Genomic DNA, 16377 nt, shown 5'->3' on the forward strand with positions numbered 1-16377 from the left:
GAGCTCTACTTGCTTTTTTATTTATTTATTGAGACGGAGTCTCTCTGTTGCCCAGCCTGGAGTGCAGTGGAGGGCTGTCGGCTCACGGCAACCTCTGCCTCCTGGTTTCAAGTGATTCTCCCATCTTGGTCTCCTGAGTAGCTATTACAGGTGACCACCACAACACCTGGCTAATTTTTGTAAGATGGGATTTCACCATGTTGACCAGGCTGGTCTTGAACTCCTGACCTCAGGTGATCCATCCACCTCAGCCTCCCAAAGTGCTGAGATTACAGGCGTGAGCCACCGCGCCCAGCCTTATTTTATTTTTTTGAGACAGGGTCTCACTCTGTCACCCAGGCTGGAGTGCAGTGGTGCAATCTCGGCTCACTGTGGCCTCAACCTCCCAGGCTCAGGTAATCCTCCCACCTCAGCCTCCCAAGTAGCTGGGACCACAGTCAGGCACCACCACGCCCGGATAGTTTTTTGTACTTTTAGTAGAGTTGGGGTTTCACCATGTCGCCCAGGCTGGTTTTAAACTCCTGAGCTCAAATGATCTTCCCGCCTCGGCCTCCCAAAGTGCTGGATGACAAGCTTGAACTACTGCTCCTGGCCTCTACTAATTTTAAAGACAGAAAAATTCTTGTCCCGTTTGGTAAATTGCTGTTGCTTTAAGTCTCCTGAGTCCCTCTGCTGCCCCATGGACTTCCACGTGGCCTAACCTCTAAAGGGTTTGTCCCTGGCACAGAAGGGGCCTAGAGACCCTCATTGCTGGGTGTGTGTGCACAGGTGGCATTGCTTGTTATTTTGGTACACCACCCTCCCCTCCGACAGCATTCCCTCTTCACCATGTGCTTGGCATCCTTGCAGTCCAAGCAGACAGGCTGTCTAGAATGCCAGGCTGGGCCAGACATGACAGCACCAGGGGAATTTTTTGGTGGCAGGTTGTCTGGACCCTGAACCTTCAATATTTCCTCCATTGCAACATCTCAGCCTCTTCGAACAACTACTCAAGTGTATCAAGTTTCCAGGGCTAATGGCTGGGAGAAACAAGGGGGAGGATGAGGAAGATTGTTTTTGAGACAGAGTCTTGCTCTGTTGCCCAGACTGAAGTGCAGTGATGCGATCTTGGCTCCCTGCAACCTCCGGCTCCCAGCCTCAAATGATTCGCCCACCTGAGGCTACTGAGTAGCTGGGATTACAGGCATGAGCCACCATGCCCTGCCTTTTTTTTTTTTTTTTTTTTTTAGGCGGAGTCTCACTCTGTGGCCCAGGCTACAGTGCAGTGGTACAATCTTGGCTCACTGCAACCTCTGCCTCCTGGATTCAAGCAGTTCTCCTGCCTCAGCCTCCTGAATAGCTGGGATTACAGATGTGCACTACCATGCTCGGCTAATTTCTGTATTTTTAGTAGAGACGGAGTTTCGCCATGTTGGCCCGGCTGGTCTCAAACTCCTGGCCTCAAGTGATCTGCCCACCTCGGCCTCCCAAACTGCTAGGTTACAGGCGTGAGCCACCACACCTGGCCTGGCCAATCTTTACGTGTTTGTATAGATGGGGTTTTGCCATGTTGCCCAGGCTGGTCTTGAACTCCTGAGTTCAAGTGATCCTCCGGCCTTGGCCTCCCAAAGTGCTGGAATTACAGGTGAATCACACCAGGCCTGATGAGGAGGATTTTGATTTGCCAAAATAATGAGCAAGATCTCATGAAAAAAAAAGACACAGGGTCTCACTCTGTCATGTAGGTTGGAGTGCAATGGTGTGATCACAGCTCACTGCAGCCTCCAACTCCTGAGCTCAAGTGATCCTCCTACTTCAGCCTCCTGAGTAGCTGGGACTACAGGTGTGCACCACCACACCTGGCTAATTTTTAATTTTTTTGTAGTGATGGGGTCTCACTGTGTTGCCCAGGCCAGTCTGGTGCTTCTGGGGTCTAGTGATCCTCCCACTTCAGCCTTCCAAAGTGTTGGGATTTATTAGCATGAGCCACTGTGTCTGGCCAGGATCTCATTTTTTTAAGAAAACAAACTAGAGGATAATCTCTACAAGATCTCTCTCCCTCTCCCCCGACTTTTTTTTGTGGAGTTTTGCTCTTGTTGCCCAGGCTGGAGTGCAGTGGCATGATCTCAGTTCACTGCAACCTCTGCCTCCCAGGTTCAAACAGTTCTCCTGCCTCAGCCTCTTGAGAACTTGGGATTACAGGCACCTGCCACCACATTCAGCTGATTTTTTTGTATTTTTAGTTGAGACAGGCTTTCACTATGTTGGCTAGGCTGGTCTCGAACTCCTGACCTCAGGTGATCCACCCACCTTGGCCTCCCAAAGTGCTGGGATTACAGGTGTGAGCCACCATACCCAGCCAAAATCTCATTTTTAACTGAAGATTCCATAACTCTCTGGAGAAATGGTACAGCATGGTGAGGCATTGAGGGTGCCTGGCTTCTTCCAACATTGGGTTCTTTTTTTCTTTTGAGACAGAGTCTTGGTCTGTTGCCCAGGCTGGCGTACAGTGGAACCATCTCGGCTCACTGCAACCTCCGCCTCCCTGGTTCAAGCGATTGTCGTGCCTCAGCTTCCTGAGTAGCTGGGATTACAGGCGCCTGCCACCACACCTGGGTAATTTTTGTGTTTTTCTTAGAGACATGGTTTCACCATGTTGACCAGGCTGGTCTTGAACTCCTGACCTCAAGACATCCACCCGCCTCAGCCTCCCAAAGTGCTGGGATTACAGGTGTGAGCCACTGCACCCAGTGGAACTTTGGCTACTAAAAGCTCACAGGAATGCTTTTTCCAGAAAGTTGTTCTCAGCTGAATGGGAGCGTGCTCACCAAAGATGTTACCCAACTCTATTGGGGTCAATCACAACCAGTGACAGCCTAAGACAAGCCTGGACGCCTTATGACAAATTGGGATGACTCTGCTGCTATTCACATCCCAGTGGTCTCTGTGGGGTCAGGCTGAGGGGGTGATCTGAGTCCATGTTCCTGCTCAATTCCTTTCCCTTCTCCTTCCAGCTTCCCTCACCTTCCTCCTAAGAAAATCCTTTAATAAATTCCACACACTGCCAGGTGCGGTGGCTCACCTGTGTAATCCCAGCACTTTGGGAGGCCGAGGAGGGCGGATCACCTGAGGTCAGGAGTTCGAGACCAGCCTGACTAACATGGAGAAACTCTGTCTCTACTAAAAACACAAAAACTAGCTGGGCATGGTGGTGCATGTCTGTAATCCCAGCTGCTCTGGAGCCTGAGGCAGGAGAATCACTTGAACCTGGGAGGCAGAGGTTACAGTGGGCTGACGTCATTGCACTCCAGCCTGGGCAACAAGAGCGAAACTCCGTCTCAAAAGAAAAAAAAAACCCACTCCCGAGTCCTTGAATCAGGCTCTGCTTTAAGCAGACCCTACGTGACCTAAGACGTGACAATTCCTAGGAGGTTGGGAAGGTTGGGTTGGTAGGTTGTAAAGGAAAGAGTCCTTGGAAGACAAGACAGAAACTGACCAGATTCAGAAATTGATTCAGGGCCAGGCAGGGTGGCTCATGGCATCCGGATTGCAGGTGTAAGCCTCCGTGCCCAGCCTGATACGGGTTTTGACAAATGCCTAATGCCAGCTATTGACCATTACAGTATTATACAGAAGAGTTTCACTACCCTAAAAAATCCCCTCCCTCTGCCCACTGTTTCCTCCATCCAGCTTCTGGGAGCCAGAGGAACCCAATAACATCCAAGAGGAGGACTGCGCTAGCATGAACAAAGGTGGCACCTGGAATGATCTCTCTTGCCATAAATCTACGTATTGGATTTGCGAGCGGAAGTGCTCCTGTTGAAGCTCAGGGCTGAGGCTGGGGGTTCATATTCGAGCGTCCCTCACTCTTCGAGATGAGCATCTCTCGACCTTTCACGGATGGCCTTGCCTCTTCATGAATGGACACAGATGCGCCCCAGATAGGATCGGCACCCTGGATGCAGCAAGTTTCTAGGGATGCAAGTTAGGCTGTTTCTAGAGTGAAGACTTGGGTTTGCCCCAGTAGAGGGTGAGCTGGGAGGACACTCAGGGCTTGGGGGTGGGAGGCCTCTCCCAGTTCTAGGGTTGAAAGGATCGTCACCAAGTTCCTGATCATGACTCTTGGGAAGCGATACTAGCTCTGAGAACCCTGAGGCTGCCATTGAACCTGGATGAAACATTGTGGCACCTCTGCTGGGACTGGTCTCCCTTTTCTGCAGCCTGAAACTTCTGGATTCAGGTGATCCTCCCATCTCAGCCTCCTGAGTTAGCTGGGACTATACATACGCACTGCCATGCCTGACTAATTTTTTGTAGTGTTTGAAGAGAGGGAGTCTCACTATGTTGACCAAACTCCTGGCCTCAGCTGATCCTCCTCCTTGGGCCTCCCAGATTGTTAGGATTACAGGTGTGAGCCACTGTGCCTCGCTCAAAATTATTATTATTATTTTTATAGAGGCGAGGTCTCACTATGTTGCCCAGGCTGGTCTCGAACTCCTGGGATCAAACAATCCTTCTGCCTTGGGCTCCCAAAGTGCTGGGATTACAGGTGTGTGTCACCGCACCTGCCAATACTTTTATTTTTATTTTAACTTCCCTGTCTTTTCCTTTTTTTTTTGTTTTAACAAAAGCTTTGAAAGTGGTGACAGCAAAATTTGCCTTTGAGCTAGACCTTTGGGTCTGCCTTGCACATTAAGTGGGCTGGCCTCACATTGCCTCCACCATCATTGCAAATTACAAACCTAGCAATTACAGAACGTCCGCGGCGAAGACAGGAGAGCTTCCATACCCACCCCGTGTCCTCCTCTCCAGACACTGATTCCTTCCTCACCTTAAACAGCACAAATAACCCAGGAGCCATCAAAATTATTTTCGACAAGCAACTTTCTCAATGTCTTGGGTAAGGTTTGCACAAACTAAGTGGCAGAATCAGACCTTTGCCAGAAGACTTGGCCCATGAAACTTCTACCCTGTTTTTTTTGAGATAGGATCTCATTCTGCCGCCCGGGCTGGGGTGCAGTGGTATGACCATAGCTCACTGCAGTCTCCGCCTCCTGGTCTCCAGCAATCCTCATGCCTCAGCCTCCCATGTAGCTGAGACTGCAGGCATGCACCCTCATACCTGGCTAGCCCCGGGAACTTCTAGAAAGGCATACCAGCTGAAAAGCAAGACTTACATAGTGTGGCCAGGCCAGGCCTTAACCTGGTCAGAGCCACACAGGACAACGATGGACATATCTGCCAACATGTGCGCTTGAGCTGACCTCGGGCTGTAACATCTTTGATATTATTCACTTTACTGGCAAGGCATGGTGGCTCATGCCTGTAATCACAGCCCTTTGGGAGGCTGAGGTTGGCAGATCACCTAAAGTCAGGAGTTTGAGACCAGCCTGGCCAATATGGTGAAACCCTGTCTCTATTAAAAACACACAAGAAAAGTAGCTGGGTGGCTTGAGCCTGTAATCCCAACTATTTGGGAGGCTGGTGCAGGAGAATTGCTTGAACCCAGGAGGGGAGGTGGAGGTTGCAGTGAGCCGAGATCGTGCCACTGTATGCCAGCCTGGGTGACAGAGCGAGACTCTATCTCCAAAAAAATATTCACTTTACTTCTGTGTGAACTTCCTTGGGCTATTAGCTCTTGCAATGTTAGTGCTTCTCAAAATGCCATGGTTTTGGGTGTCCCTTGTCTACTGTGTGTTAGTTTGCTGGGGCTGCCATAACAAAAGACCATAGACTGGGTGGCTTCAGCGACAGAATGCATTTTCTCAGTTCTGGAAGCTGGATGTCTAAGATCAAGGTGTTGGCAGGATATTTCTTCTGAGGCCTCCTGTCTTGGCTTGTAGATCCTCTTCTCCCTGTGTCTTCACCTGGTTTTCCCTCTGTGTGTATCTGACTTCTCATCTCCTCCTCCTTTTTTTTTTTTTTGAGACAGGATCTTGCTCTGTTGCCCCAGCTGGAGTGCAGTGGCACAATCTCAGCTCACTGCAACTTCCACCTCCCAGGCTGAAGCCATCCTCGCTCCTCAGCCTCCCGTGTAGCTGGGATTACAGGTGCACACCACCACGTCTGGCTAATTTTTGCATTTTTTGTAGCAACGGGATTTTACCATGTTGCCCAGGCTGGTTTTGAACTCCTGGGCTCAAGCGATCTGCCCACCTTGGCCTCCCAAAGTGCTGGGATTACAGGTGTGAGCCACTGTGTTGGGCCTACAATGACCTCTTTAAAGATCCTGTCTCCAAATATAGTCATATTATGAAGTACTAGGAATTAGAATTTCAACGTATGCACTGGGGAAGGGTGGCACAATTCGGCCCATGGCATTCACAAACTGCCAGAGTGACCCCCTGCCACGTGACAACCAAACATCAATTAGAGGATTGGTATTACTCCCGGCTAGGCATACTCAACATAGTATTCCCTTTGGATAATCCCCAAATTGCATTCAAGAATGGGTAGACATTCTCTGAACCAATCAATTTATTTTATTTTATTTTTTTGAGACAGAGTCTTGCTCTGTCACCCAGGCTGGAGTGCCGCAGCGCGATCTTGGCTACTGCAACCTCTGCTTTCCAGGTTCAAGTGATTCTCCTGCCTCAGCCTCCTGAATAGCTGGGATTACAGGTGCGTGCCACCATGCCTGGCTAATTTTTGTATTTTTAGTAGAGACGGGGCTTTGCTGTATTGGCCAGGCTGGTCTTAAACCCCTGACCTCAAGTAATCCATCTGCCTCAGCCTCCCAAAGTGCTGGGATTACAGGCGTGAGCCACCACGCCTGGCCTTATTTTATTTTTTGAGACAAGGTCTCACTGTGTCGCCCAGGCTGGAGTGCAGTGTTGTTATCATAGCTCACTGCCGCCTCAAACACCTGGGCTCAAGCGATTCTCCCTCCTCAGACTCCTGTATAGATAACTAGAACTGCAGGTGTGCTCCACCACACCTGACTAAAACATTTTTTCTTTGTAGACATAGGGGTCTTGCTATGTTGCCAAGACTGGGCTTAAACTCCTGGTCTCAAACAATGCCATCCTCCTGCCTCAGCTTCCAAAGTGCAAGGATTGTGATCAATTTATTTGTCAACAATCACCCTTCATTCATAGCAGACTCTTTCCTGTTTTTTCTGAGAACAGGTGATTATAGCAAAGATACTGCAAGGGTGGGGGAGGTTGGGGCTGATTTCACTTCCTGTTTCTTTGATTTGTTTTAAATCTACTTGTTTTTTTATTTCGTTATTTTTTTTTTTATTTTTTGAGATGGACTCTCACTCTGTCACCCAGGCTGGAGTGCAGTGGTGCGATCTCAGCTCACTGTAACCTCCGCCTCCTGGGTTCAAGTGATTCTCATGCCTCAGCCTCCCGAGTAGCTGGGATTACAGGTGTGTGCCATGAAGCCCAGCTAATTGTTGTATTATTAGTAGAGACAGGTTTCCACCATGTTGGCCAGGCTGTTCTCAAACTCCTGACCTCAGGTGATCCACCCGCCTTGGCATCCCAAAGTGCTGGGATTACAGACGTGAGCCACCACACCTGGCCACATTATTTATTTTTAGGAGGTGGGTTCTCAGTATGTTTCCCAGGCTGGAGTGCAGTGGCAATTCATAGGCAGGAATGATCCCACTACTGAGTTTTGATCGACTCTGTCCTCTGTTCTCACCTCCGCCCACCCCTGCACCTGCCCCCACTCATCACTACCAAAGCCAGCTCCGGTACTGTCCGCAGCCTGCTGAGTGGGTGGGTGTGGTGTTGTAAACCGTCCATCCAGGGGACTGTTGTGGCAAGCAACTTTATCTGGGGTCAGGGGAAGTTCTCACATTTCAGAAGAGGGAACTTGAGTGTTCTCTGATACGTGTATTGAGAAATGGGGAAGCTGGGGGCTGTGGTCACATCTCTGGGTCATGCTGGGTGGGGAGCCTGGAGGAGCTGGTTCCAACCTAGCTCCTTTCCATATCACTCATGATTGTCTAATTGTGGACAGAGAGGTAAACACAAAAGAGGTCGCTTTTTACCACTTTAGGTCCAGGGGAGCAACAGGTGGATAAAAATAATAACCACGGTTTATCAAACATGTACTGCGTGGTAGATAAATGCAGTGGCTCTCATTGAATCTTCACCATGATTTTGTGAGGTCGAAATAATTATCAACTCCCACCAATCTTTTTTTTTTTTTTTAGACAGAGTCTCACTCTGTTGCCCAGGCTGGAGTGCAGTGGTGTGATGTCAGCTCACTGGAACCTCTGCCTCCTGGGTTCAAGTGATTCTCCTGCCTCAGCCTCCCAAGTAACTGGGATTATAGGAGCACCATATTGTATTTTTAGTATAGATGGGGTTTCACCATGTTGGCCAGGCTGATCTTGAGCTCCTGAGCTCAGGCAATACCTGCCTTAGCCTCCCAAAGTGCTGGGATTACAGGTGTGAGCCACTGTGCCCAGACCCATTTCCTTTTTCTTTCTTTTCTTTCTTTCTTTCTTTTTTTTTGAAAGACAAGGTCTCGCTCTGTCACCCAGGCTGGAGTGCAGTGGTGCAATCATAGCTCACTTAAAATCTCTCATTGGGTACAATGGCTCATGTCTGTAACCTCAGCACTTTGGGAGCCCGTGGTGGGTGGATCACTTGAGGTCAAGAGTTGAAGACCAGCCTGGCCAACATGGTGAAACCCTGTCTCCACTAAAAATACAAAAATTAGCTGGATGTGGTGGCATGCACCTGTAGTCCGAGCTATTGGGAGGCTGAGGCAGGAGAATAATTTGAACCCAGTAGCCAGAGGTTGCAGTGAGCCTAGATCACACCACTGCACTCCAGTGTGGGTGACAGAGAGAGACTGTCAAAAAAAAAAAAAAAAAAAAGAAGTTAGCTTGTATCAGCAAGGAAGCAAAGGCAGTAGGAAGTCAATGGTTTGAGGGAATGAATGAGTTCAAAGAGCAAGTTTATGGTCAAGTGCGGTGGCTCATGCCTGTAATCCCAGCACTTTGTAATCCCACCTGGAATTCTCCCAGGTGGGAGAATAATTTGAGCTCAGGAGTTTGAGGCTGTAGTGAGCTATGATTATGCCACTACATTCCAGCCTGGGTAACAGAGTGAAACCCTGTTTTAAAAAAAGAGTAAGTTTAGAATGAGTCAGACTAAGAACTTGAGGAAAAGGACCTCTTCATTTACAAAAAGTAAAGGAAACATTTGCAGTGGTCATGATTTGGGTTTCTAGGGACAAGCATTGACTGAACACACCATAGTGAAGGGAGACGCAATTTACCACACATTTATTGAGAGCCTATTACACAGAACAAACACTGCAGGAAGTAAAGGTTGTTTATTTCATCTCCAAGGTTGATATGTTTCATGAGTTCCCTTGTCCTAAGCTTCATTCTTCATAATGCCAAAGAGATCCATGGGTATGATTTTCTATATTGAGTTGAATGTTATAGTTTTAATATTTTTTCTTCACTTGTCCTGGAAAAACATCCCCCCATAAAAGAGGTTTAGATTAAAGGCATATGTAATAATATAATAAAGCAAACAAACGAAATCAACAACATGGAGAAAGAGCAGGAGTGCTTTAAACCCAGCTTGAACCAGCAGGCAAGGATGGCATGATCTCCTAGCATTTAAAAATACTAGGGCAAATGTGGTCTTCTTTGGCTTAGAGTGGGAAGACTTATCAAAAATTCAGCAAGAAGAATTCTTCTTTTTGTTAAGTTTTCAGACATAACATCTGACTCTGGAATTTTAGCCCCCGGATGTTTTTTGTCTATGAAGAAAGATTAGAGTCTTGTTGGCTTTGTTCCTCTTTGAATGCCCATTGTCTAACATAGTGCCTGACACACTGTAGAACTCAACAATTATTGTCTTTGCACCCCACAACTTACAGCTTGGTTTAACAGCCCCAAACTCCATAGAGGAACCAACATCTCCTGTAGAAGCCTATGAGGTTAGTGGTTCCTAGCCTAGTTATAGGAGTTTTTGTGTGTAAGAAGTTCAAAGTTATGTCTTCCTTCCTGGTATTTATGGTTCATTCATAGAATTTCCCATCCAGATGCAACTTACAAGTCAAGCATGACTTTTCCTCTAGGCAGCACTGCCTGGAGATATAACTGATCTTCCAACTTAATCAAGTTTCTTGGGAACAGAGCTAGAAAGTTAACCTAAGGTCAAATTTGTCTGTAGAGAAAGAGTTTCTATATTAGCTTTTTACTCAAACTTTGTGCCTAAAAAGTAAAAGCATAAGATATTTTTCTGTAGATATGGGGTCTTACATTGTCTCAAACTCCTGACCTTGGGCTGGGGGCAGTGGTTCACACCTATAATCTCAGCACTTTGGGAGGCCGAGGTGGGTGGATCGCTTGAGGTTGGGAGTTAGAGACCAGCCTGACCAACATGGAGAAACACTGTCTCTACTAAAAATACAAAAATTAGCTGAGTGTGGTGGCACATGCCTGTAATCCCAGCTTCTCAGGAGGCTGAGGCAGGAGAATTGCTTGAACCCGGGAGGTGGAGGTTGTGGTTAGCCGAGATTGCACCATTGCACTCTAGCCTGGGTAACAAGAGTGAAACTCCACCTCAAAACAAAACAAAACAAAACGAAAAACTCCTGACCTCAAGTGATCCTCCTACTTTGGTCTCCCACAAAGTGCTAGGATTACAGGCATGAGCCACCATGCTTGGCCAAAGCTAATGTATTTCTTAAAGAGACATTAATAGGAAGGATAACATGGGGAGAAATGCCAGATAAAATATGCACCTAAAGTAAATAAATAAATTTTAAAAAAGAAAAAAGATACGTATGTGTGTATATATATATATATATATATATATATATATATATATATATATACTCGCATATATATATATATATATATATATTTTTTTTTTTTTCTTTGAGACAGGGCTTTGCTCTGTCATCCAGGCTGGAGTGTAGTGGCATAATCTTGACTCATTGCAACTTCTGCCTCCTGGGCTCAAGCAATCCTCTTGCCTCAGGCTCCCAAATAGCTGAAACTACAGGCATGCACCACCACACCTGGTTAATTCTTTAACATTTTTGTAGAGACAGGGTCTCACTATATTGCCCAGGTTGTATTCAGTATTTCCCTTCCAAAGATACACTCATATTATCCAATTTCCGAAATGTTAAGTGATGAAAACGCTTTCCTTATTTTATTGTGGAGAACCAGTAACTGGAATGCCGGCAGCTTTGGGAATTATTCTGGATTTTCTGGGAAACTTTTCACAGGTCACAGTCAACAGTCTGTACCTATAATAATTTTACTCTTGTTGAGAATAATTAACCATTTTTTTTTTGAGACAGAGTCTCGCTGTGTCGCCCAGGCTGGAGTGCAGTAGCACAATCTCGGCTCATTGCAACCTCCGCCTCCCAGGTTCAAGCGATTCTCCTGCCTCAGTCTCCTGAGTAGCTGGGATTACAGGCGCCTGCCACCATGCACATCTAATTTGTGTATTTTTAGTACAGATGGTGTTTTGCCATGATGGCCACGCTGGTCTCAAATTCCTGACCTCAGGTGATCAACCTGCCTCAGCCTCCCAAAGTGCTGCGATTACAGGTGTGAGCCACTGAGCCTGGCCATATTAATAAAATTTTTTGGGGGGTCACCTAACATGCCCTAAAACTTTTCCTGGTCCCATTTTCCTTTTGGTGTTGAAAAGATTTAGAATTAATTCACCTCCTTACCTCTAATAGGAATAGATGCTTCTTCAGTGACCTCAATATTTCCACTGCCGAGGAAAATAACATATTATCTCAAGAAATGTTAAAGATGATTTATCAAAAATTTCTCCACTTAGCTTAAGGTAAAAACATATATATATATATATATATATATATAATTTTTTTTTTTTAGATGGAGTTTTGCTCTTGTCACCTAGGCTGGTGTGCATTGGCGTGACCTTGGCTCACTACAACCTTTGCCTCCCGGGTTCAAGTGATTCTCCTGCCACAGCCTCCCAAGTAACTGAGATTACAGGCACCCGCCACCACACCCAGCTAATTTTTCTATTTTTAGTAGAGACGGGGTTTTGCCATGTTGGCCAGGCTGGTCTGGAACTCCTGACCTCAGGAGATCCACCCGCCTCAGCTTCCCAAAGTGCTGGGATTATAGGTGTGAGCCACCGCACCTGACATAAAAATGTATTCTAAGACCTTTTGGTGAGCGGATATGGGGGCTGTGCACATGAAAGGCATGAAAACAAATGAGATAGGAAGAGATTTTGTGGATTTAGGGCTTAGGAGCCCATCTTGCTCACCCAGAAATAGATCTTTTCATTTTATTTATTTATTTAAGAAAAAAGAGATGGAACCCGGCGAGGTGGCTCATGCCTGTAATCCCAGCACTTTGGGAGGCCAAGGTGGGCAGATCATTTGAAGTCAGGAGTTTGAGACAGCTGGGCAACATGGTGAAACCCCATCTCTACTAAAAACACAAAAAAATTAGCGAGATGTGGTGGCAGGCACTTGTAATCCCAGCTAATGGGGAGGCTGAGGCAGGAGAATCGCTTGAACCCAGGAGGTGCAGGTTGCAGTGAGCCGAGATTGTGCCACTGTACTCCAGGCTGGGTGATAGAGTGAGAGTCCATCTCAAAAAAGAAAAGTAAAAGAAAAGACAGGGTCTCACTATGTTGCCCAGGCTGGTCTTAAACTACTGGACTCCAGTGATCCTCCTGCCTCGGCCTCCCAAAGTGTTGGGATTACAGGTGTGAGCCACCATGCCCAGCCTCTTTTTAGATGTCTGTTCTGTCATTTATTCAAAAAGCCAAATACGGAACAAATATGGAAGCGTAATGTCACATAGTGCTGAAAGCTCATTCTATGGTGCACTGAGCCTGACTTAGTGCAATGGAAGAAGAGAACACCAGCAATCAGATTCCAGAAGTATCATCTTTCTAACAGGGCCATTTCAGCCCACAGAAAGGTCCTATGATTCCCTGCACTCCTCCTCTGTAATTATGCAGAGCAGCTGGGGTAGAATCCCTCCCCTGGAGCCTTTTCCATGATGCACCCGAACTCTGTGGGGCTCACATCCACATCTCTGTGGACAGTGGGGATTTGGGGGAAGATGTTCACTCTGCTATGCCTATGCTTGTAAATTTCCCCCAATGGGAGTCTATGTTAGATTGCATTGGTTCTGGTGATATATTTTACCCATACATCTTTGCACAATGAGAGTGCATACAAAAACCAGCTCACGTGCTGTTAGTGAGCAGCGATGGGTCACTGAGGAACAATATAACAAGAATGAGGAACTCGCCAGGTTATCAGGAATAGGACTCTTCCTCATACCCTCCAGCAAGGGGAGTTTGTACTAAGAATAGCTCCTCAAAGCTACCCTATGTTTCCCAGGCTGGTGTCAAACTCCTGGGCTCAAGCAATCCTCCCATCTCAGCCTCCCAAGTAGCTGGGGGTGCAGGCATGCACTGCCACACCTGGCTTCCTTTTTTTTTTTTTAAATTTGAGATGGAGTCTCGAACTCTCGCCCAGGCTGGAGTGCAGTGGTGCGATCTCGGCTCATTGCATCCTCCGGCTCCTGGGTTTAAGTGATTCTCCTGCCTCGGCCTCCCAAGAGCTGGGATTACAGGCACCCACCACCATGCCCAGCTAATTTTTCATATTTTTAGTAGAGAGGGGTTTCAGCTTGTTAGGCAGGATGGTCTCAATCTCCTGAATTTGTAACCCACCCACCTCAGCCTCCCAAAGTACTTGGATTACAGGCATGAGCCGCTGCACCCAGTGCCTCCCTTTTTTTTTGAGATGGAGTTTCACTCTTGTTGCCCAGGCTGGAGTGCAATGGCACGATCTTGGCTCACTGCAACCTCCACCTCCAGGGTTCAAGGGATTCTCCTGTCTCAGCCTCCCAAGCAGCTGGATTACAGGCGCCCACCACCAAAACTGGCTAATTTTTTTGTATTTTTAGTAGAGAAGGGGTTTCACCATGTTGGTCAGGCTGGTCTTGAACTCTTGAACTCAGATGATCCGCTTGCCTTGGCCTCCCAAAGTGCTGGGAATACAGGCAGGAGCCACTGCACCCAGCTAATGCTGGTCTTAATACCTAAGTGATGGGTTGATAGGTGCAGCAAACCACCATGGTACACGTTTACCTATGTAACAAACCTGCACGTCCTGCACATGTAACCTCAGAACTTAAAAAAAACAAACAAAAAGCTCCCCAAAACTAGAGGGGGTTTGCAGTGTCAAGAGAGGAGTATGTAAAACAGAACAATTCACATGTTCACTTACCTCACTGGGTTTTGAGTCAGGACCCACTTTGCTGGAAAGTGTGTGTGTCTCAGACTCAGATCTTGATTTGACCATCTCTCTAAACCACTTTTGATATTGTTTCTGGACCTGGAACATGAAAGGAAATCCCTGGATGGCTTTTGCTAACATTAGTGAAGGGCAGAAAAGTCAGTGAGGCAGGAAGAGGATAGAGACGCATTATTATGTATTTCTTTTCACAAAATGTGGTCTATTCATACAATTGAATATTATTCAGTCTTACAAAGGAAGGAGATTCTGACACATATTACCACACGGATGAACCTTTAGCACATCAGGCTGAGTGGTCACGAAATAAGCTGGTCACGAAAAAGCAAATACTGTATGGTTCTATTTATATGAGGTCCCTAAATGTTGGAAATACATGCTCGGTGCCACAAAGAAAAATTGTTCCTGGGACAAAGGATCTCTCAGCAAAGCAATTATTTTTAGTTCCTGCAGAAAGGATACTCCCACCAGCAATCTTGCCATGAGAGTACAACAAACAAAGGAAAGCAGACAAATCTATTTCTTACGCATTTGGGGTTGTCCTTACTGCTGTGTCTGATCTCTGTTGGCTGGGGCCAGACCTTACAATCTAAACTAAAACCTGATTGGCTAATAACTTGACACTTTTCTAAACAGGTACAAGCAATGGAGAGCAAAAAAGGGAAGTCCAAATAAGGAAGGGGCATAGGCTGCAAGCTGGGACATGCCTGTGAGCACGTTCAGCACAGATATTTTGGTTAAAGTACAAGGACATAGAATGTACCTGTGAGCATGTCTAACAGCTACAGAGGATAGCGCTTCCAACAAAAAGCAAGATGGCCTTTAAAGAAAGTGTTTAAAACAAACCATTATTTCTAACACAAATTTTTCTTAAACAAGAAACTTTGAAGAGGAACTTTTCTATTTCCCACACGAAAGTAGTCAAATTCATACAGACATACAGTAGAATAGTGGTTTCCAGGGCCTGGGAGGAGGAGGGTGGTTAGTTAGCGTTTCATGGGGATGGAGTTTCAGTTTGGGAACATGAAAGTTCTGGAGATGGATGTTGACAGTGGTTGCATGACGAGGTGAATGCAATGCTGCTGAACTGTTGGTACATTTAAAAATAATTAAAAAGGTAAATTTTATATTATATATATTTTGCCACAATAAAAATTTTTCCATTACAGGGTATATAATTGTTGTAGAAAATTTATAGTTGGGCATGGTGGCTCACACCTGCAATCTTAGCACTGTGGGAGGCTGAGGTGGGTGGATCACTTGAGGTCAGGAGTTCTAGACCGGCATGGCCAACATGGTGAAATCCCGTCTCTACTAAAAATACAAAAATTAGCCAGTCATGGTGGCACACGTCTATAATCCCAGCTACTCCAGAGGCTGATGCAGGAGAATTGCTTGAACCTGGGAGGCAGAGTTTGCAGTGAGCAGAGATCTCGCCACTGCACTCCAGCCTGGAAGAGAGAGTGAGACTCTGTCTCAAAAAAAAAAAAAAAAAAAAATTTATAAGATTTGCATACACAAAAGGAAGAAAATTGAAGTTACAGAGAATTCCTCAATCTAGTGAAAATCACCAATAATATTTTGGTAGCATCCTTCCATGTATCTTGGTTTTGGGTACCTCAGAAGCAGACTCTGCAACAAGGGTTGAAGTGTAAAGAGTTTATTTGAGGGGTGATCCCAAAAAGCACCAGTAGGGCCGTGAGGATGCAGGACAGGGAAGAGAAGGCAGCTAGTAAAGGGTGCATAATTAAGGATGTTTCCACTGTGGGCATCCGCGGCTCAGCCCCATTTAGGAGCTCTGCAGTATAGCATGGAACTACCTCAGAGTCAACTCGCCTGAGGGAGGAGGGAGCTGGGGTATTTATCCACCAGCTCTTATCAGTAAAGGTTTGATGGTCACTCTCAAGGGCCATTATTCTTGGGTGTCACCAGTTTGCCCTGTGCGTGGGCCAGGCATATCCTGTGGGCAGTAACAAGCCCTCAGGCACAGTCATGGGTGTTTGCAATAAGCAGCTCCAGGCATGTAGAGATGAGGGCCAAAGGGATATGAGAGGGCCATAGACAGCATCTGCCATACCATGATACCCCAACCTTGGTGCTATTGACATCTTGGGTTGGATCACGTTTTGCTGGAGA

General features: G+C 46.5%; 2 protein-coding genes across 27 annotated transcripts in view; one reads left to right on the forward strand and one right to left on the reverse strand.

Annotated features, from left to right (window-relative positions):
* CLEC17A (C-type lectin domain containing 17A) overlaps positions 1-5658 on the forward strand; it is a 36692-nt gene extending 31034 nt beyond the window's left edge. For 23 of the 26 annotated variants that reach the window (XM_054249465.2, XM_078360805.1, XM_078360809.1 and 20 more), the window contains one exon: positions 3670-5582. In XM_054249465.2, the coding sequence (XP_054105440.2) occupies positions 3670-3802 (133 nt within the window). In that variant the 3' untranslated portion in view covers positions 3803-5582. Of the gene's footprint in view, positions 1-3669 lie in introns of all 26 variants that reach the window. The other 3 variants (XR_013531088.1, XR_013531089.1, XM_078360819.1) reach the window with 1 other exon arrangement.
* A 3545-nt stretch (positions 5659-9203) lies between these two features.
* The window catches only part of ADGRE3 (adhesion G protein-coupled receptor E3), a 57769-nt gene continuing 50595 nt past the window's right edge, over positions 9204-16377 (reverse strand). Inside the window, exons 15-17 of the mRNA XM_035285271.3 lie at positions 14215-14322; positions 11656-11699; positions 9204-9419 (exon numbers count right to left, since the gene is read on the reverse strand). Coding sequence (XP_035141162.3) covers positions 11688-11699; positions 14215-14322 — 120 coding nt within the window. The 3' untranslated portion in view covers positions 9204-9419; positions 11656-11687. The remainder of the gene's footprint in view (positions 9420-11655; positions 11700-14214; positions 14323-16377) is intronic.

This window comes from Callithrix jacchus, chromosome 22 (assembly GCF_049354715.1).
Source record: "Callithrix jacchus isolate 240 chromosome 22, calJac240_pri, whole genome shotgun sequence".
NCBI classification, from domain to species: domain Eukaryota; kingdom Metazoa; phylum Chordata; class Mammalia; order Primates; family Cebidae; genus Callithrix; species Callithrix jacchus.